This window comes from Triplophysa rosa, linkage group LG1 (genome assembly GCF_024868665.1).
Source record: "Triplophysa rosa linkage group LG1, Trosa_1v2, whole genome shotgun sequence".
NCBI classification, from domain to species: Eukaryota; Metazoa; Chordata; class Actinopteri; order Cypriniformes; family Nemacheilidae; genus Triplophysa; species Triplophysa rosa.
Genome location: NC_079890.1, coordinates 35,003,677 through 35,025,001, shown reverse-complemented (window position 1 = coordinate 35,025,001; position 21,325 = coordinate 35,003,677). Strand labels below are relative to the sequence as shown.

Genomic DNA, 21,325 nt, shown 5'->3' with positions numbered 1-21,325 from the left:
ATCAGAAGCAGCCATGTCAAGTCGAAGTCCCTTTATGGATGTCCTCCCACACTGCGGCCATATTTGCACAGTTGCTCAGTCATAGGAGACCAAGTCCTATCTACTTGAATAGAGAAAGACAGATATCTCTAAACTCGCCAACTAAAGTCACAAGAAACCAGCATATTTCAGATCAAATATTAAATTTTACATCTACTATAGGATCAATTATGTTTCGTAAACTCAGATTTCTGAAATAAACACATTTTCCCGTTTGATCCAGCTACTACGCATGCGTACAGGTTGACGTCACTACATCTCGATTGATGATTGGTTGTTTTTACTGGACTTCCTTCTCTGAAGCGTTGCACGTTACTATCATTCAAAGCAATAGAACTGCGGCATCTTGTTAGTATATGTAATCTTTGGCCAAACGTAGAAAAAACCGACGCGAACTCAAAGGGGTCGTTATTTCGAGCTTTGCAATAAAACCGTCAGCTCTATTTTACGTGACAGACGGCTCCGCGTATCGTTTTATGCCATTTAGTTGCGCTGGTGAAGTTGCCATTATGTTGCCTTTATGTGGATAATACCATTACCAGGATAGTTTGCCGTCCATGTTCTAAGAACGGAATAATCAACCTGCTTCGCGTTTTATTTGTGTCCCAAACATGATGTCAGGAAAGCATTTCAAGGGTCAAGAAGTCAGCTGCTGCATCAAATATTTTATATTTGGATTTAACATTCTATTTTGGGTAAGAGCACCGTACGTCTTTGTTCACAATAGTTATTGCATGTGGATAGGGGGCATTTCGCTCGCGTAATCCGCGCGTTACATTCAAATCCTTTGTTCGTTAGTTTGCAATGCGGTTTTGTCGATTAAATAATTGTTTTATTATTTTACGACTGTTGAGCGTTGAACTGTAAAAACGCGCTCTCCTTGCATATGAAGAAGTGTTTTTTTTAATCTCAGATGTTCATGACAGCAGCCTGGTCAAGTGCGCTCTACAGATAGCTAATCGGCTTTCTCGCTGTAAATGCATTGAGCAATAATGCATCTGGACCTCCGAACAGCGCTATGTGCTCTACACGTATGGGTCGTGTAGTAATCACCAAAGTGACAGAGACGACTTCCTTGAATTTTTACGCAATGAAATGTCATATCTTTATAGGTAACGCTTTAGATTACGGCCCGCAATGTACTGCATAATTAAACAGGATTTACAGCGTAACTAATTGTAACAATAATGTACCTCTACAGTACATATCTGTAGATAAAGGGGAACAATATGTAAAATTTGGGGAATAAAGGGGCAAGAGTTGGGAAAATTGAACATATATATTTATGAGGGAACTGCATGCCATATAAACATCCAAATCAAACTGCTCTTGAAATTGGTTATACAGTAGTCTCAAAATGTCAACGTTGATTTCGCACGTTACACATTAAAACTCATTAAAATAACTCATAATTAAAAGAAATGATTTGTGACAAACAGTCCTAAAGTCAATCAAATAAAATTAATCGTAAGGTCAAAAGTCAAATTTACAGTTGACAGACAGTCTGCGTGCTTCATTCTTGCTGTTTTGCTTTGCACAAAAACGGAACACATCATTTCCCCTTATTTTACGTTTGCTATAATAATGAAATAAGAACCATGTACTTAATTAATGTCCACAGTAGCTTATTTATGGGTACATTGTAATTACAAAAATGTAGTGTGTGTTCACCCTAAGACTGTTGTATAGCATACTGAAGGTAATGCATACCACGTTATATTAAAATACTTACCCCTTAGTTTTAAAATACTTAGTATAAATGTTTTTTTTATTTTTCTGATGTCTTTATTCCCCAAACTTTGCAATTGTTCCCCTTTACCTACAGATATGTACTAGATGTACATTATTGTTACAATTAGTTACGCTGTAAATTCTGTTTAATTATGCAGTACATTGCGGGGCGTAATCTAAAGCGTTACCTCTTTATATATAGTTAAATATATCTTTAAGCCACGTTCATTTCACATTGTGAAGTAATGCGTAATGCATTGCTTTATTGGTCGTTTACTACAGAGCATCACAGCTGGAGTCGTGAACTGGCAACTGTGTGTACTGTAGTGTTATGATTTATAAGGAACTGCCAGTGCCGATCCTATACGTCTGGGGGCCCTATGCAAACCTTTGTGAGGGGCCCTTGTCATAATAGTTAAAATTAGATAAGCATAACTGTAAACTATAAGAAATAAAAATAACAAATCAATCAACACACTTAAATGAATTAAAACTGAACGACAAAAAACCTTAAACTGACAGTAAGAACAATTAAGTATAAAATTAAAATAACATTTTAATTCACATGTAAATAATCCTTTACCTAAAGTAACACATGGCTCTGGAATGAGTGATTAACAAAAATAAAACATGATAAATATAGTTTACTCAAGAAAGCTAAGCATACGAAAACAACTCAATTATGCTATTCTCTAAATGTGATGACACAAAATTACATATTATCACGGGCAAACAAAATACAGTGGTTTGCATTTTAGCTGCGATTGTACAGCTGGTTTTGTGACTGTAAGTCATTCCTGTAAATGCTATTGAAGTTAGAATATTAATGTGTATGTAACTTTGGAGACGTCCCTAAATTCACGAATATTGAACGTCCACAGTCAAACCAACTGTATGCCAGTGGACATATACTGAATTTGTAAATCTGTAGGCCTACTTGCATAATTTGGAAAAACACATGCCGCCTTGTTCTTTTGCTTCACGTTGTTGCCGTTTTTCCGCTACAGACGGATAGCTTCGTTTTGAAGCCATGGCCATATGTAAAGACGCATCATAACATTATGCGCAAATCATCACGTGCGTGCACTGCATGATGTCACAGTACAGTACTTAAAGTAAAAGTATTAAAAAGGAAATTTCCAAATGATTCCTGTACAGTTTGTAACAGAACACTCCGAAGACAGAAAGTTGAATCTGCGTCTTGTTTACTTTATATAGTGTTTTTGATTCCGTACTCAAGGAGGCCCCCTGGTGGTGCAGGGGCCCCACTCAACTTGCGTAGTTTGCGTTTAGGAAGGATCGGCTCTGGTAACTGCCATCAAGCTTCTCACATATTTTTAATGGTTTTGATCCAGTTTATTGCATTTTTTATTCGATTGAACTTGTTGTTTATCGTTATTAAAGCAAAATTACTTTTCATCAGTGAAATTGCATTAGTTTAAGGAACACTCTGGACATGACACACCACACTAAAATGGGAATGTTTGGGTCATTTCCAGTTATGTTCACACCCATATGATGTTTCATTTCATAATTTATTTGCGTTGTAGCAGCAAACAGAGAGTTTATTAAGCATATATGAAGAAAAGCACATCATCACTGTTTACATAATCAATTCGCGAACAAATTATTCAGTAATGTCACTTATTAAGAAGTGCTAAAAGTAAAATGCATGTATGAAGACAAGTAAAATGGCACATATTTACAAGGAGGATAGGCACATATACTCTATATATATAGTGTATGTGTAGTATCAGCAATTATTGTACTAACTAACACATCTCAAATTATTTCCCTGTCAATGCACGCTCAGATTCGAGTGTGAATTTCCAAATTGAGAGTGATTCAGGCTCTGCTAGCTTGTTCATTAAGTCAAAGCACTTCTTTGTTTCTGCTTGACATTTTCCTGGCCATACAGGGTTTCTAAGGCTTACGTAATTTCCTTTACCTTCAAGAGATTCAAGTTCAAGTTTTTTTTTTCATTACGTCTTTGCGGGTGATGTCAGGAATTATGCATAAGAACACATCTAACTATAAAGGTTGTGCATTTATATTTTCGGATATATTCAGACCTTGGTTTCAATTAAGCTAGAAATTGTCCCAATTACTTTGACACACAAATGCGAAAAGAGGCTGTTGTATATGCTTTGTATGCCATACAACTACTTATCAAGAAACTAAATTGTCCTTCATGGTCTCTCCCTCTATTGAAATGAATAGAGATCAAATTAATAAATCCAAAAATCCAAAATTACTTCAAATTACAGTGCTGTTATAAATTAGATATTTACTGTCATTTGAAATCGTATGCATTGCCCTTGTAAATTCCTTTTATTCTTTTTTCTCTCAAATGAAACAAAATAAGTTATAATGCAATGAAAATCATCTTAACGATTTTGTGATTTAGATGTCGGTCCCCAGCTTGGGATGCTAAGGTTTCATGCTCGTCCACCAGCTAGACCAGCACAAGACCAGCATTGATTTTATATTTTCCAGAATATCTCGTCCGACCGCTATTCATTTAATAAATGTGCTTAGTGTGAAGTTGCTAAGAACTTTTTTTAGTAAAGAGAAGTATGTGGGGGACGCTGGACCCACAATCACAGTTCTGTTGCCCCAAGTATTCCATGCACACAAGAACTCTTGTGTGAGACGTAATCGCGGGCACTGCAAATAAAAAGATTGAGGATTATAAGAGACAAAAGGGCTTATTTAGAGTAAAACGCTGTGAATGTTGTTTTGAGTTGTGGAGGTTTTCCAAGCCTACGCTGGCTTGAGACATGCAGCGTGATCTGACAAAGGGTCCTTGGCCTCTCTGAAATGCACAGTTCATATTAAAAAGCAATAACAAATGAAATAGTTTAGTTCCTTTGTAACTTCCTCTTTGTATAGCTTCAACAATATGTTTTGAAGGGAACTGGACATAACACACGTGACCAGCTGATTCTTTTTGGATACTTCGTTCATGATTCTTTAAAGGACACATCGTACGAGCACTTTCAACAAGTTGGTATGATTTATTAGGGTCTTCATGAAATGTCTGGAACATATTTTGCTTAAAAACACTCAATGGCTGTGTAAACAAAACCCTTTTTGCATGGTCAAAAACAGCTATGCTCACAGCAACCCGTTTTGGTGTATGTCTCTTTATATGATAATGAGTTACAGCGAACCCCACCCCCCTTCCATCCAACGTGTCAACACACGTGTAGTACTGCCATGGCAATGGTTTAGCTAAATGATGTTTCCTGAACTCCTCTGCGGTTAGTTTCGTTTTAAACGTCTCAAATCATTCGTCCTGAGACTAAAAAATCAGTCACAGCAAACAGCGCATCCTAGTAATGCGCTCACGTTGTGCGTGTATGCTTGCCTAAAATTGACGGAATGTGCACCTGCAGATCTCAAAGGAATTACGTGGATTTTAGTGCTTGTCATTCACAAGTTATACACACACAACGTGAGAGCATAACTAGTATGCTCTGTTTGCTGTGACATTTTTTTTAGCCCAAGGAAAAATGATTTGAGACGTTTAAAGCGAAACTAACCACAGTGTTCGCCACTGTTCATTAGCAAAACAATAGTGACAGCTTGCCGCAGCTAAACATATTAACGCACATAATGTATTAACATACATACAGCTAAACTCCAAGTGCCCATTTGCCAAATAACATATAAATATAGAGTAAGTTTAACACTGGCTTTGAATGTTCTATTTAGCCCGTGACTGACTTAGCTCCGTTCGCTATCATATGCTAACGTTATCCTCCTATATATACGATACATTTATGTCAATTCAGACTGTTGATAAATATTACTCACATCGGCAGCTTTGTCTCGTTCAGTTGGTCTCGATCCCTCTTGAGGAACAATTTAGAAATTAATCCTGCTTGTACTGTCCCAGGCTGATAAAGCACCATGGCTTGAAGTGAATCGCGTAAACAAGCAGGTTTTTACTTATGGTTTCTGAGGGATTTCCACTAAAAATAAAATAAATCCACTCCTGTCTCGTCTCTTCCGAGGTTGGGACTCTAAGCAAAGACTTGTGTTTGTCTGTGCAGCCAACTACATTACATTTTGCAAGTTGTCCACGAACTTTAGCCATGGCGTCACGTACACCGCTGTTGCTTGTGAAAACAACAAAGGCGGCAGGGCCATGGGTGGAATTGTGTAAATTAAGGGGCGGTAACATTATAATGTTATAAATGATAAATTATCACTGTCGAACAAGGTCCCTATAGTCTGCGACTTACTTATGGACCGTAAATTCGATTTTCTTTGTCTGACTGAGACCTGGTAACTATGATAACTTCCGGCCCATTTCAAACTTACCATTTTCGTCCAAAACATTGGAAAGAGGTTTTGCAGCTCAGCTACATGACCATCTCTCCAATAATAGTCTGTATGAGCAATTTCAGTCAGTTTTCTGTCCACATCACAGTGTGGAAACCGCGCTGGTTAAGATCTCTAATGACCTACTCTTAGCTGCTGACTCAGGACTTCTATCCATACTTATTTTGCTTGATTTGAGTGCAGCATTCGACACAATCTCGCACAGTATTTTATTGGATAGACTTAAATCCATTGGAATCCTGGGAACCGCCCTATTATGGTTTAGATCCTACCTCACGGACCGTACCCAGTTTGTACAGTTGAAACAGTTTACTTCAAAACCATCCTACGTCACTACCGGGGTCCCGCAGGGCTCAGCTTTGGGTCCGCTCTTATTTATTATTTATTTAATTCCCCTAGGTAGTATTTTTAGGAAACATGGAATTCAATTCCACTGCTATGCTGATGACACTAAGCTTTATCTGTCTGCTAAACCCGCTTCAAACTTCCCTCCACCTATTCTCTCAGAATGTGTAGCTGAGATTAAAAGGTGGTTTACATCCAGTTTTCTTAAATTGAATAGCAGCAAAATGGAAATTTTTCCCGTTGGTTCGAAAACCACTATGATTAAGCCGAAATCTCCTTCAATGATCTGTGACGATTTACCAGTGTCTGTTTCATCCCAGGACAAGACCCTAGGTGTCATCTTTGATAGCACCCTGTCATTTGAACCACACATAAATAGGGTAGTTCGCTCTGCATACTTCCACCTACGAAATATAAACTTTCTTCGCCTGGCTCTTACAGCAGAGAGTACAGCGACATTGGTTCATGCATTAGTCACTTCGAGTATCGACTACTGTAACTCTCTCCTGTACGGTCTGCCGTCAAAGCTCCTCCACAAATTACAGTTGGTCCAGAACTCTGCCGCACGAATCATCTGTCGGACCCCTATAACTGAGCATATTACTCCCTCATTACAACATCTACATTGGCTTCCGGTTAACCATCGAGTTAATTTCAAAATCCTACTTCTTGTCTATAAAGCATTAAACAACTTGGCTCCTCCGTATCTAGCAGAACTCCTACACAACTACACTCCAACTCGCACTCTCAGGTCATCCTCGCACTTAACCTTGTTCTTCCTCGAACTCGTACTACCATGGGTTCTCGAGCTTTTAGTTATGCAGCTCCTCACCTCTGGAACTCGTTACCGCAGGACGTTAAGAGTAGCGAAAGTCTTTGTGTTTTTAAATCTCGTCTTAAAACATATTTTTTAGGCAGGCTTTTCTGTGATTTTATATCTGTTGTAGACTGTCTTAACTGTTCTTAATGATGATTATTATTATTGATTGTTCCTGTATGGTGTCCTTGAGTGTCAGTAAGGCGCCTATAAAAAAATGTAGTAGTAGTAGTAGTAGTAGTAGTATAATAAGAGCCTCCCTCTACTTCACAACAGGAGCGAAATCTGAACGGCTCGATTTCTCACATGCTTGCAGGGAAAGGCACACCAAAACAAACTTACTGGGTTCTTGTTTTTCACGTTTTCTGAGTTAGTAGATGCACCGGGGACCCGATTGTAGCACTTAAACGCAGAAAAAGTCAGATTTTCATCCGATGAGCCCTTTATGAGACAGTGGTTACATCACAATAATTATTAAGTGGGTTGTTCCGTTTGCTCCCAATATAGCATCAATTCATCTTAGAAATGACATACACAAGATGACAGAGGGAATTTTGTTGTAGAACAGTGGCCAGTGTCCTGACTCGCTTCTCCAAAACACCCGAAAGTGGCTCAATAATATTCCAAGGCTGGTCACTATCCAAGCTTTAGGGTTGCTCAACTTCACTTTCATTTGCTTTGGAATGTTGGGTGTTCTTCGGGCCGTTTGCTATATTACCCTTGGCTGTAGATAAACCACAAAGACTGTCATTTCACAGATGTGAAAGTAAAATAATTTGTTCTATTTTGAACTTCTATATATGTCTACCATTATGTTGTGTGGATTGCAATATTTTATGTAAAGCTGTGCCATTGCCCTGCAAATTCAACATTCACACTCTGCTGAGTCTTGTCATGCTGTCAGTCTTTCACATTGCTGTTGGATGACTTTGTCACTCCTTTTTGATTTTGTTAAAATTCGACAGACACTGGACTGGAATGACCACAATACATCCAGAAATGCTGATTAAACAAACAGTTGGAATGGTCTCTTAATTTTTTCTGGGCTTTATATGTCTGTGTATATGTAGGAATTTATAAAAAACAATAAGGCCATCAAGGCTACACTATATTGTAAATTTAACATTGATATTTCTCTTTTTCTGAAGAATTTCGGAACATTAAGGTCAATTTGACATTCCAGTAAATGAGGACATAAGTCTCATGGGAGGAAGAGCAGAAGTCAGAAACTATGTCAGAGTGCAACACAAGCGCACAAAACACTGTTGAAATTATTAAAGAGTGCAAAATTTGAGACTTCTGATAATGATGACTTGCTGTTCGGTTAAGATGAGTAAATCTGACTTACTGTACTTTCCATGTTTTTTTTCTGATATTCACTATTTAGTTGTCATACTAGGGAGTGAATGTAAATAGCATTCTTGGTTTATCTGCTGATAGACTCAGATAAAGAATTGCATTCCTGTTTACTGACACAGAGACCCAGAAGAGTTTTCACAGAGATAAATCCTTCGTCTTCTTGGAAATATAATGGAATTGGTTTTGTTTTGTAATATGAAGTACAATACAACTTTTAATACTTTGGGTATCCTTTGTTGAGCTCTGACTGATGTTTCTCAGTTATTCCAGCCGTTTTCTCAAACCTGCACAGTTTCTTTTAAACTCTTAGTGCCACGTGTTTATTCCCATACAAAAGGTTCCTAAGGTTTAAAGGGGTCATATGGCGCGAATACGTGTTTTTCTGTGTCTGTGGTGCGTTATAAGTTGCCCACGCATGTATTAGACATGTAAAAATGTAACCAGACCCCCACAAATCTACGTCAGTTCGTGGTATAAAGACCTCCAAAATGTATACACAAGTAAGGTGGGCGTACCTGTCAGTACAATTGCTTTGGAACCTGATGTTCCCAATATGGTAAGAGGCGTTACATTTCCTTCACACGCTTGCAGTATTCCACCAATCACTACGCACTGGTTAACTGGCCAATCACAGCACACCTCGCTTTTCAGAGCGATGAGCTTTGTAAAAAATCTGCTCGTTTCAGAGAGGCGGGGCAAAGAGGAGATACAAACATGCACGGTATGTGGAAAATACAGCGTTTTTGAACCTTAAATCTTGTTTACACATTGCATTACATCTAAAACAAACGATAATATTTGTTTTAGCCGTGTCATATGACCCCTTTAACAAAACTGCTTTACAAAATGTAGGAAATGGTTCTTTAGACTGAAATGCTCTTTGGGGAACTCAAAATTATTCCCCTATAGCATTGCTGTAAAGAACCATTTTTGGCACATTTATTTTTAAGAGAGTCTCATAAGCGATAGGTCAAATGGGTTGGGTTTTTTCCTTTTTTCACCCAACGCTTGTTTGAAACAACCCAGCAGTTTTTAGAGCGTACAGTATTCTAAACATGACTTAAAAAAGCAATAGCCAAGACTCGTCGGCTCAAATAGAAAAAATCCTTTTTAAAGAATGTGTGTATATCAACATTATTTCAGTTTATTCATTAACATTGCTCTTGTTTTGTAGTTGCTGGGAGTGGCGTTCCTGGGAATTGGATTGTGGGCATGGAGTGAGAAGGTGAGAGAAAACATTAGGCATAACCTTATTTCCAGTCCGCTTATTATGTAAGTGAAGCGTGAAGCCGAGCCGTTGAATGTTCTTTACAGTAAGTGAAAACTATAAAATATTTGCAGATTAGTGCCTTCTGTAATTTACATTTATGCATTTGGCAGACGCTTTTATCCAAAGCGGCTTACATTGCATTATACTATACATTTCTATCAGAGTATGTGCAATCCCCTGGGATCGAACCCATGACCTTGGCGTTGCAAGCGCCATGAGCTCTCTCTTTCTTGTCCTCAGGGAGTTCTCTCTAACATCTCCTCCATCACTGATCTGGGCGGATTTGATCCAGTGTGGTTGTTTCTGGTGGTAGGAGGTGTGATGTTCATCCTGGGTTTTGCCGGCTGTATCGGAGCCCTGAGGGAAAACACCTTACTGCTCAAATTTGTACGTGTTTAAAGCTTTAAAGTTCTACATTTAAAGAGTAAGACTTTTATCCAGGAGTAGGACAAAGATGATGCTGAACTGAGACAGAGCACTGATACAGTATAAAGTATCGCAGGCTCAAAATGAAAATTCTCATAATTTACTCAACTCAACTCAACTTTATTTATATAGCGCTTTTACAATTTTCATTGTTACAAAGCAGCTGCACATGAGACACATTGACTACAAGCAAAACAATCAAAGTTGTACCTGCAAAAACAAGAAAAGGTTGAAACACAGAAGACAGACACACCCACACACAACACGCACACGCACCAACACACACAGACACAGAGACACACACACACACGGATGCGCACGCACACACACACAACACACACACACACACACACGTACGTACACAGACAAGTACGCACACACACACACGCTCAGTGAGAGCACACATTTAGGATAAAGGAGAGAGAAGCACAGGTCAAATATAACAGATAATAAATTCCTATATGCAATATTAATTAAGTAAAACTTTAAAATTCTAAAGCAGCCCCCCCGGTCAGGCAGATAGTGCAAAAACAGTATGCAAACGGTGGCGAGGAACCCAAAACTCTAATCGAGAAAAAAAACCTCAGGAGAACCCAGGCCCAACCAGGGGATTCCAGTTCCCCTCTGGCAAAAGCTGCTGCCTCTGCACAAGCTCCAGAGAACTTGCACAACAAGGCTAAATAAAATAAATAAACTTAATAATAAAATAAATTATAGTTTAAGATTATCATTAATAATCTAATAGCATTTGAAGTTTTGTGGTGAAGACATGTCAAGAGACCGCGTCCTTCTTTATCCAGCTCTATCATCTCAGCTCTTGTCAGGTCCCCACTTCCCATTCTCCGCTCTACCATCAGGTCAGGCCATGAACTGCATCCTGCTCGCTGTGGTAACCTTGGAACAATGAGACAAGACTGGCTGAGAGTAGAGTACTGTTCTGTACTCTTTGATGCAACAAGTACATCAGTTGTGTTTTTGGTTCCGGTTGATCTAACTAATGCAGCCTAAACCCTCTGAAGATTTATATTATGGAAGAGTAGTGTATGCAAGATTAAAAAGATGCGTCTTTAGTCTAGATTTAAACTGACAGAGTGTGTCTGCCTCCCGGACAGTGCAGGGAAGACTATTCCAAAGTTTAGGCGCTAGATAGGAAAAGGATCTACCACCTGCACTTGATTTTGAAATTCTAGGTATTACCAACTGACAGGACGCCTGAGAGCGTAATGCACGTGAAGGACTGTAATACAAAAGGAGTTCATTCAAGTACTGAGGAGCTAAACCATGTAAGGCTTTATAGGTAATAAGCAAGATTTTAAAGTTAACGCGATGCTTTATAGGTAACCAGTGCAAGGTTGACAGAACCGGGCTAATATGTTCATACTTTTTTGTACGTGTAAGAACTCGAGCTGCCGCGTTTTGGACCAATTGGAGTTTTTGTAATAAGCCTGCAGGGCAACCACCTAACAGTGCATTACAGTAATCTAGTCTTGATGTCATGAATGCATGAATTAACTTCTCTGCATCTGAGATTGACAGCATATGACGTAGTTTAGATATATTCTTAAAATGGAAAAACGCAATTTTACAGGTGTTGGCGACGTGGCTCTCAAATGACAGATTACTATCGAATAGAACGCCAAGATTCTTTGCTGACGACGAGGGTTTTATGGAACATCCGTCAATAGTTAAACAGTATTCTTGGTTGTTACTTATAGCAGTTTTCGGTCCAATAAGTAACACTTCCGTTTTGTCCGAGTTCAGTAATAAAAAGTTGTTACTCATCCAGTTTTTTATATCGACTATGCATTCCATTATTCGATGGAACTGCTGTGTTTCATGAGGCTTCGAGGAAATATAAAGTTGAGTATCATCAGCATAACAGTGAAAGCTAACTCCGTGTCGCTTTATTATATCTCCTAGAGGTAGCATGTATAATGCGAAGAGCAGAGGCCCTAAGACTGAGCCCTGTGGTACACCGTACTGGACTTGCGATTTGCGTGACACCTCATTGTTTATTGCTACAAATTGAAAACGGTCGGATAAATAAGATTTAAACCATTTCAAAGCTATTCCCTTAATGCCGACATAATTTTCGAGTCTATGTAGGAGTGTGCTGTGGTCAATGGTATCGAATGCAGCACTAAGGTCTAGCAGCACCAATAACGAGATACAACCTCGGTCAGACGCCAATAGCAGATCATTTGTAACTCTGATCAAAGCAGTCTCTGTACTGTGACATGCTCTAAATCCAGACTGGAATTCTTCATTGATGTCATTCCTTTGGAGGAAGGAGCATAATTGAGTTGAAACTACTTTTTCCAGAACTTTAGATATGAAAGGTAGATTCGATATAGGCCTGTAGTTCCTTAGTTCTCTAGGGTCGAGTTGGGGTTTTTTGACAAGGGGCCTTATAACAGCCACCTTATATGCTTTAGGCACATGTCCTAATGTCAGAGATGAGTTAATAATACCAAGAAGAGGATCTATAATTTCTGGGAGCATCTCTTTCAGTAGATTTGTAGGTATAGGGTCTAGTATGCATGTTGTTGATTTAGATGATCTAATAATTTTAGACAGCTCATCTTGATCTACGGTATAAAATAATTGCATTTTCTCCTTAAGGGCGCTGTAGTTAGTTTGTTCAGCGGGTTTCACTTCTGATTGCATTGTTATAATTTTTTCTCTAATATCTTGGATTTTATATGTGAAGTAGTTCATAAATTCATCACTGCTATGCTGATATACAGGATCAGAAGTCACTGACGATTTATTTTTTGTTAATTTAGCCACCGTGTTAAATAAAAACCTAGGGTTGTGCTGGTTTTCTTCTATTAGTGATGAAAAGTAGGCGGATCTAGAAGTTATTAGGGCTTTCCTGTATTTTCGAATACTATCCTTCCATGCTGTACGAAATACCTCTAATTTAGTTTTCTTAAAGTTGCGCTCCATTTTTCGGGCCGCTTTCTTTAGAGCCTGAGTGTGTTCATTATACCACGGTGTGGGGCTGCCATTTTTAATCTTCTTTAAACGTAGTGGAGCAACTTTGTCTAGCGTTACCGAGAAGGTGTACTCATCCTCAATGATTGGTGTTTGTCGCTCTCCCAGTTTTCTGTGTTTTTAGGGATCATCTTCTTTCTGGAGTTGACTGCCGGTGTCTTGGCCTTTGTCTTTAAAGACTGGATTAAAGATCAGCTCAACTTTTTCATCAACAACAACATACGCGCCTACAGGGACGACATTGATCTGCAGAACCTCATCGACTTCACTCAGGAATATGTGAGCATCATATCACAAATAAACATGTTTTGTATTTCATGCCATGGGTTTCATTTCATGGTGTAAGAATCATTTTCAGATTAAACGCTTAGAGACACAAATACATTAGAATATCAAGCGAAAAGAAAAATTATTGTGTGTGTATGTGCACAGAAAACACAAAACATAAAACCACAGACATACAGTACACGTATAGTTTTTATAGCAACACAGCCTGTTTCTATATGATTAGCTTCCTATTCACTGTCAACACACACCAGGTGCTTAATGAGATCTTTGTCAATTTAGGTTTCACAGTTTTTAATCTTAAAGAATTATTTTAGAATAGCAAATTGCCAAACTGAGAATTTAAAAAACTGTTTTGAATCAATATCTCGTGACATGAACAAAAAATGTGTGATTATTAGGAAAAGAGCAAGAAGCCATTATCCGCAGAGTTATTCAGACACTGTCATGTTTGTTTTCTCTGCTGACCTTGCACAATAGGAAAGACACAACAAAATACTAAATTTAAACATCAAATGCTGATGTAATAGCATGATGTAATGTTTTTTTTCTGGGTTTTCTTTACATTAATGTGTATCAACCACATACAGTCTGTTGCTTTTTTTCTATGAATTTACTTTCAGAATTGTATTTCATACTATTGCAAACGATACTTTTACAGCACTTACATTTAATTTTAGTCTTTACAATAAATATCAATGTAATAATACCTTTTGTATGCAAGTTAATATGATACATATATAAATAAAATAAATAAATAATACTAATATATAAATATAAAAACACTTCAAATATGTTGTTTATTTTTAATTCATGATTCAAATTCAATATAGTTTTACTTCTATAGTGCTTTTCACGAATTTGCATTATTGCAAAGCAGCTTCACAGTAAATACGTATTAGTACAGGCAGTAAAGAGGAAAACAGTATAGAAATGTGGAAATTCCGTCTAATTTCAATTTTGCGTTGTTGCAAAGCACTTTTACATTAAACGCATATTAATACAGAACAAAGTGACAACAAAGAAATAATGAAATATATAGACGACATAGGATCATTGCAAATTTTGATGAAACTAACTGAAAAAAATGTCCGTTTGTAAGCGGACTGTTATATTCATATCGCTATTGTCATATTACAAATTTAACGATGTAATGCCGATTCAGTCCTGGTTCTATTTATTCCCTGGCAGTGGGAATGCTGTGGAGCATTTGGAGCAGACGACTGGAACCTCAACATGTATTTTAACTGCACAGACACCAACCCCAGTCGAGAAAAATGTGGCGTGCCCTTCTCCTGTTGCACCAAAGACCCAGCGGTAAAATACTGTTCGTTCAAACATGACCACGGCAATACTATATTTTTCCACATGTACCATTGTAATACGTGAATGTAAAACATGGTACATGAATATGGTGGTATATCTTGGTAAAATATCAAGCAGTTCTTTTCTTGACCTCATTTGCATGCCACTATAGTGATGATTTAAGAGCGACACTGAAAGCAAGGGAGGAAAGTGTTTTTAAGGAACCAATACGTAGAACAACGGAAGGGAGAATTTAAAACAGGATCTGGCCTACGTGCGCTGAGTTAAAATAACATGTTATGAGCTATTAACTCATAACAAATAAACATCTGATGACGTTAAATGCTTAAATTATGAGTCCTCTATGAATGAAGTGAGATAGCATGAAGGAAAGTCTATTGCTGACTGCTTCTTAAAATGAACCAGCATTCCTTCAGCTTTTGCCATTTCTGCTATTTCTAGTTCACGCTGGAACTTTTTCTTGGCAGATAACATGTTTGCTTTAAGATGATGTGTGACTGTTTTCTATTAATCATCTGCGTAAATCATCCTTTTTTCCAGGAGGATGTTATCAACAGACAGTGTGGTTATGACGTTCGAGCTAAATCGGTGCGTAGCAAATCAAATCCAATCCCTTTATTGTCACTCAACCATATACACAAGTGCAACAGTGGGTGAAAAACTTCCAACCAACATGGCAGTATGACAGATATGAGACAGAATTGTAGATTACAAGTAACAAAGAATTACAATACTTTACAATAGACATTTTCCTGTACACATTTACACAATAAACATTTCTGTACAAGTGTTTAACCATAGTATAACGAATGACACATCATTTACATGTAACTACACAGCAACAAATGTACACACAATGTGCGTAGTGTACAGTGATTGGTACGTATTGTGGTATTACAGTAAGACGGTGTATAAATTGGTATGGCTGTGTTAGAGTTCTTAGTGGTTGTGCATGCTAGTGGGGAAAAAGTGCAGTGCTGATGAGTAGATTGCGGGAGACAAGAGTTTAAGGGGAAAGAAGCTGTCACGTAGTCTGCTGGTGTGGGTTCTAACGCACATCCATCTTATTTTTTTCTACTGTAATCATTTTAATAGGGCAAACATAAAATTTCAACTAAAGTCTTAATTCAACAAGATCTTATGTCCTTCATTCAAAAGTCACTTTTTTTCTTATTTAAGGCTATACACTACAAGACTTTTGCTCAGATTTTGCCCAGATTTTCAGTCTGGACTTGTTGCAGAAAGTCTGTGCCAGTCTGCAGATTTGATCAGTTAGTGTGTTTCTATCTGAGGCTTTCGAAAATGATGTCTAGTTTAAAAACTTGTCTTGTAGTGTATTCCAGCCATTAGTCTTGCAAGTGATCATTTGCATCTTTATCATGTAGCTTTACCATTTAAATTAATTTGTTAAAAATGATTAAACCACTGCATAATTTGCAGTTTTTCAGACATTCCGAATAAAAATAGTTTTATAATTTGCATTATTTTAATAAATAAATCAATAAAAAGATGCAATGTTTTCAAACCTAAAATCCTGTAAAAACATCATTTTTAATAATCCCAGATTTCATGCATCTTTTAATGCTCTCAGTCTTTCACATTTTTGTTGGACTTTATGTCACTGCTGAGGTTAGATTTTTTCTTTTCGAATTTAACACACTGGACTGGAATGGTCACAATACATGTAGAAATGCGGATTAAATACACATTTGGACTAAATACACAGTCTCTTAATTTTTTCCAGAACTGTATATAAAAGAAAATGGTCCTGATTTGAAACATTTGTTCCTTCATTAGGATGCCGAGCAAAAGATGTTCATTCATCTCAAAGGCTGTGTACCACAGTTTGAGAGGTGGTTGCATGACAATCTGACAGTAGTGGCTGGAATCTTTATAGGTATAGCACTGCTACAGGTAAGCTCACTCTGATCTGCTGTTGATCACCGATCATGGGTCATTTGATCAATTATTGTTTCCCTTCATTAAAAATGATAATACATGTTCACAGATATTTGGAATATGCCTTGCTCAGAATTTAGTGAGCGATATCGAAGCCGTGAGAGCCAGCTGGTAAGAAAATACAAACTCATTCACACGTTCTTTATCTGCACGTTCGCATGATGTAACGGCACACAGTTTGTCCATGTCACCTCAGTGCTTACTGATAACACCGCAGTGTGCTATTAACATCTTCATTCACACTACATGTTAGAGCTTCTCAAAGTGCTGGCCAATATGTTTGTTATACTGGGCTTATAGTTAAACCATATTACTGTACATAAAAATAAATGATAAAGCGAGAGGTATCCCATAAAAATAGCATTCTACATGTGTGATCTCAACACATCCAACTCCGCTAGATTTTTCATCTCATGCATTTATGCTTCAGCTTTCAAAAGGGTTCATTTGTTTTATTAATAAAATGTTATTTAGAGCATTATTATACCCAATCTTGCTCAGCGTAATGTTTTTCTCAATTTTTGAGAAGTGCCATCTTGTGGAAGCCGCAGAAAACAGGCTGACGTATCAAAGTTGCTCATGCTCTCGCATTTAGGTTTAAAACGTCTAGACAAATCGATTTGTTTTATTGTATTATGCAGCGTCTAAAAAGTGCAGATATAATACATATTATTACATTTACTTTTAGCGGACGCTTTTGTCCAAAGTGACTTTCAGTGCTTTCAGTGTAATGCTCTACTAATTGAACACAATATTACTGTAAAAAAAGTAAAAAGCAGAACTTGTAAAATACTGTAAAATAACAGTAAAATAAACATGTTTTTCATGATTTTATTGTAAATTTGTGGTATTTTTCTGTAATTTGACATTTTTTACAGTATGTAAAAACAGATTTTTTTTTGTAAAATTACGGTTTTATTTTACAGTTAAGCATAATGCTTTAATAGACCCTAGTTAAAACCGTTTCTTTTTGGTTCCTCACATCTTTGAGGGTTTATATCTCATGACACCCCTGCCGACCCCCTCTGCTCCGCCCTCTATGATCATAACCACACCAGCTCACCTCACGACTTCACTTCTCCTCCCTCATGCTTTCATCAGGGTGCCGCCCCCCTCTTACATCGTCCACCGCCCCCCGCCTCACTCAAGCAAGAAAGCCTCAGTGTACTCTTGAGGGAGACGCTCGCCCGGCGCGGTGGGTGTGAAAGTGTATGCCTGCTTGTTTTGTCTCTGGTCTCTGTGTTTTCTTCTAGAATAGATAAACTCGAGTCTGTTTTTCCTCCGTTGGGAGAACATTCTCTCAATGTCTTCCTCCCATGACAGTAATCATTCATGTAAGGTCGAGGCATACATTACTAATTCATCGGATCAGTTACTCATAAACACATTTGTCATAAGGGTCCATTTTTGTCAATGGCCCACTTTCTTGCCATGATAAGTTACAACAGCATTAGCAAATGCACATTTCTCTGGGTCGATGAAGCATCAGCTAGACGACTGAAGACTTGCTCAAGGTTGCTCAGATGTTCTTCCCAGTTATGTGAATAGATTACAACATCATCTATGTAGGCATCACACTTTCTGCATTTAACGCTGTAAGGTGGCGGGAGCATTTCACATTCCAAAAACCATCACAGTGTATTGAAGAAAATTGTCAGGGGCAGATATTTCAAAATCAGTTTTAGAAACTTTCTCTTTACCTTACCCTGGTTTGCAATGGTAAGCTTATAGTAATGCTTTTTAAGTTGAACCGTTGGGAATTTGCACGAAACGTCAGTGTTTTATACGTCATTTAACCTTCATCAAACGTAATAATACACAAGTGCGATCAGTACAACACCCTGAAATTTCATGTTTTAAACATGCCGACAGAGAGGCAAAAGGTTCGCTTTAAAAAGTCTTAAAGAATGTGACGCCAAATTTTGGGACTGTTTTTTTAAATTATGTGATTATATACTTTAATACAATATTCCCCCAAACACTCAATGTAATGCAAAACAATGGAGACTATATAGACAAGACATCATTATATTATTATTGTAGATCATATCCTAAATATAAGTAGGTATAGTTAATACTATCATCATGATACAAAAAGTTCATTTGCAAAAACTCAGTTTGGAAAATGTTTCCAAAATCATGTTTTTTTATTGTGCATTCCAAGTACTATCAATCAAACTGCAGTTGGGGTGTTTTGATTAAGTAATAAAAACTCGAAACAAAAATAATGTTATCTGTTTTTGCAAATGAACTCTTCATATATACATTTAATTGTTAGTCAGACGTTTTTTCACTTGGCTTTTTTAATGATAACATAATTGTTTTCTGAAAGTTAATCTTATCCTTTAAATTGGCACCATGTGACAATTTAGCGATTGGCTGCTGATCGGTATAGATCTTTATATGACTGGACTTTCTTTATACGCTATGTCCCAAGCCAATAATGAAAATAAATTCATATATATTTTATGACCGTAATGAAGGAAAAAACTTGTCCTATAGTTGTATGATGCTTAACCTCGCAATTTCAGACCAGAGATGTCACAACGAATGGCATTGTCTTCTTAACCCTTCCTCTTGCTCTTTCACACTTCTAGCGCTGTTTAGTTCTCAGACTTGCTGTTTTGTGTATTCTGCGTCTGCAGTATTCACCGCATCCCTCATAATAACCCTGACATGCCAGCTGGTCGCTCAACCCTTCATTCCATCACACATCAGCTGTGTTCACCCGGCCCTAGTACAACCACACTGTAGATTAGTGTTTCTAAACTTTTTAACCCAGACTATTTTCTGATTTTGGCCTTACATAATAGAATGTGATGTTTGAGTTTTGTTTTATATTTATATTCGTCATCTCTTGTCTAATGCAGTTTGTTCACGTGAAGTGGCAGCTAGTCATTCAGACACTCACAGGTAATAATACCAAAAGATAAGATATATTCATCGATTTCTCAGTTTCATATAATAGAAAGCGTAATGATTCAGTTGGACATTGTGATTTTTTATCTCTGTGAACAGATCTATGCCAGCATGTTAAACGTAGCAGCTGAGGAACACAAGATGCCAAGTGCACTGGATCACGAGTGGGCGTGGATTTCATTTGCACCATCTGTAAATATTTTTTCTAGAGCGTTTCATGTGTCGATATGTGTTATAATTGTGGGAACGTATCTGTGTATCCGAATGTGTAGGTGTGTAAGTGTATCTGAGGGTCTATGAGATCTGTCACATTTGGCAAAATGTGTCTCATGATATGAAGAGTTTGGTTGCAAAATGAAATAACTTCAAAAATCAAGTTTTTTTTATTGTGCATTCCAAGTAATATCAATCAAACTGCAGTTGGTTTGTTTTGATTTAAGCCATAATAACTTAAAAAATACAGCTAACTAACACAATAAAACACATGATAACATGATAAAAACATGTTTTTTGAAAAATGTTAAAAACGGAGTTATCTCATTTTGGAACCAAACTCTTCATATTATTTTTTAGTTTATTTAGATCTCTACCAACCTGCACTCAAGTAACATATTAGATTTTGCTCTTTGCAGTTAATGCACTGGGATAAGCATATAGATTTGAAGAAACTCATTCTGTTTTGAGGTAATATTAGGGCAAAGGCATAGTCAGGAATTTATCAAAGTTATATTTCTGTTAAATAGTAGTCAGAGGCCCTCAAAAATGTTACATTTGTTTTTCACCCACAAATTTCTTGTTTCTAAAAATTCACCATAACAGTATTTGTATGTGATGAACTAATTGTAATGTAAAGTTTGTTGCAAATATCAGTGTTATTTTAGCACTTTTACGATACCAACACAGCTGTATGGTATAGCGTTCTATAATGCACTAAATGGCACTTGTATGTAATTGTACATCACTAAACAGCTTTTAAAATATTCTTTGTCTTTATTTTCTGGAAAGGTCGTTCTGATGCAGTGCATTTGTAAATGTTTTGAGAACTTAAACCTATATTAATGCTTATAAGTGGGGAGTGAATATTTGGTCTTAAGATCAAATAAACAGGTTTTATAAATCTAAAGGTGTCTTACGTGTGTGTTAAATATGAACAGTTTTGCTGTGTTGCCAGTTATTTAAGCATCATGCCATGAATCTGCTTGTTGCTCCAGCAAGAAGAAATATTTTTTTTTAACATTGATGTGAGAAAGTTTTTCTGTTGTGTGTTAACCTCAAAATCCTTTAAATATTTAAAGGGATAAAGAGAGCTTTAATTGAAATGAATATAATTACATAACTTTAAACAAAACCTCAGGAGCACCTACAGATGTCAATGAAAATTCTCTATACAGAATAGAACAGCAATTGAGCTCTCAAAATAGGCAAACATTGCACTTTGTACACACTTCACGAACTTTTTAAACAGTATTATAGTAGTTAACCCTTACAAAAATTAGGTACAA

The 21,325-nt window shown here is 37.2% G+C and overlaps 1 protein-coding gene across 2 annotated transcripts; it reads left to right on the top strand.

Moving 5' to 3' along the window:
* Positions 1–390: 390 nt before the first annotated feature.
* Positions 391–20,940, top strand: tspan5a (tetraspanin 5a). 2 transcript variants are annotated; one of them, XM_057337469.1, is made up of 11 exons: positions 391–734; positions 9,816–9,866; positions 10,152–10,298; positions 13,443–13,613; positions 14,811–14,936; positions 15,486–15,533; positions 16,743–16,859; positions 16,954–17,015; positions 18,006–18,099; positions 19,775–19,817; positions 19,923–20,940. In XM_057337469.1, exons 1-9 carry the CDS (start codon positions 651–653, stop codon positions 18,076–18,078), a joined length of 879 nt encoding a protein of 292 aa, XP_057193452.1. In that variant the 5' UTR covers positions 391–650; the 3' UTR covers positions 18,079–18,099; positions 19,775–19,817; positions 19,923–20,940. The 2 variants fall into 2 exon arrangements, with proteins under 2 accessions (XP_057193452.1, XP_057193460.1); XM_057337477.1 differs by lacking the exon at positions 18,006–18,099 and having other exon boundaries at positions 392–734.
* The last annotated feature ends 385 nt before the right edge of the window (positions 20,941–21,325 follow it).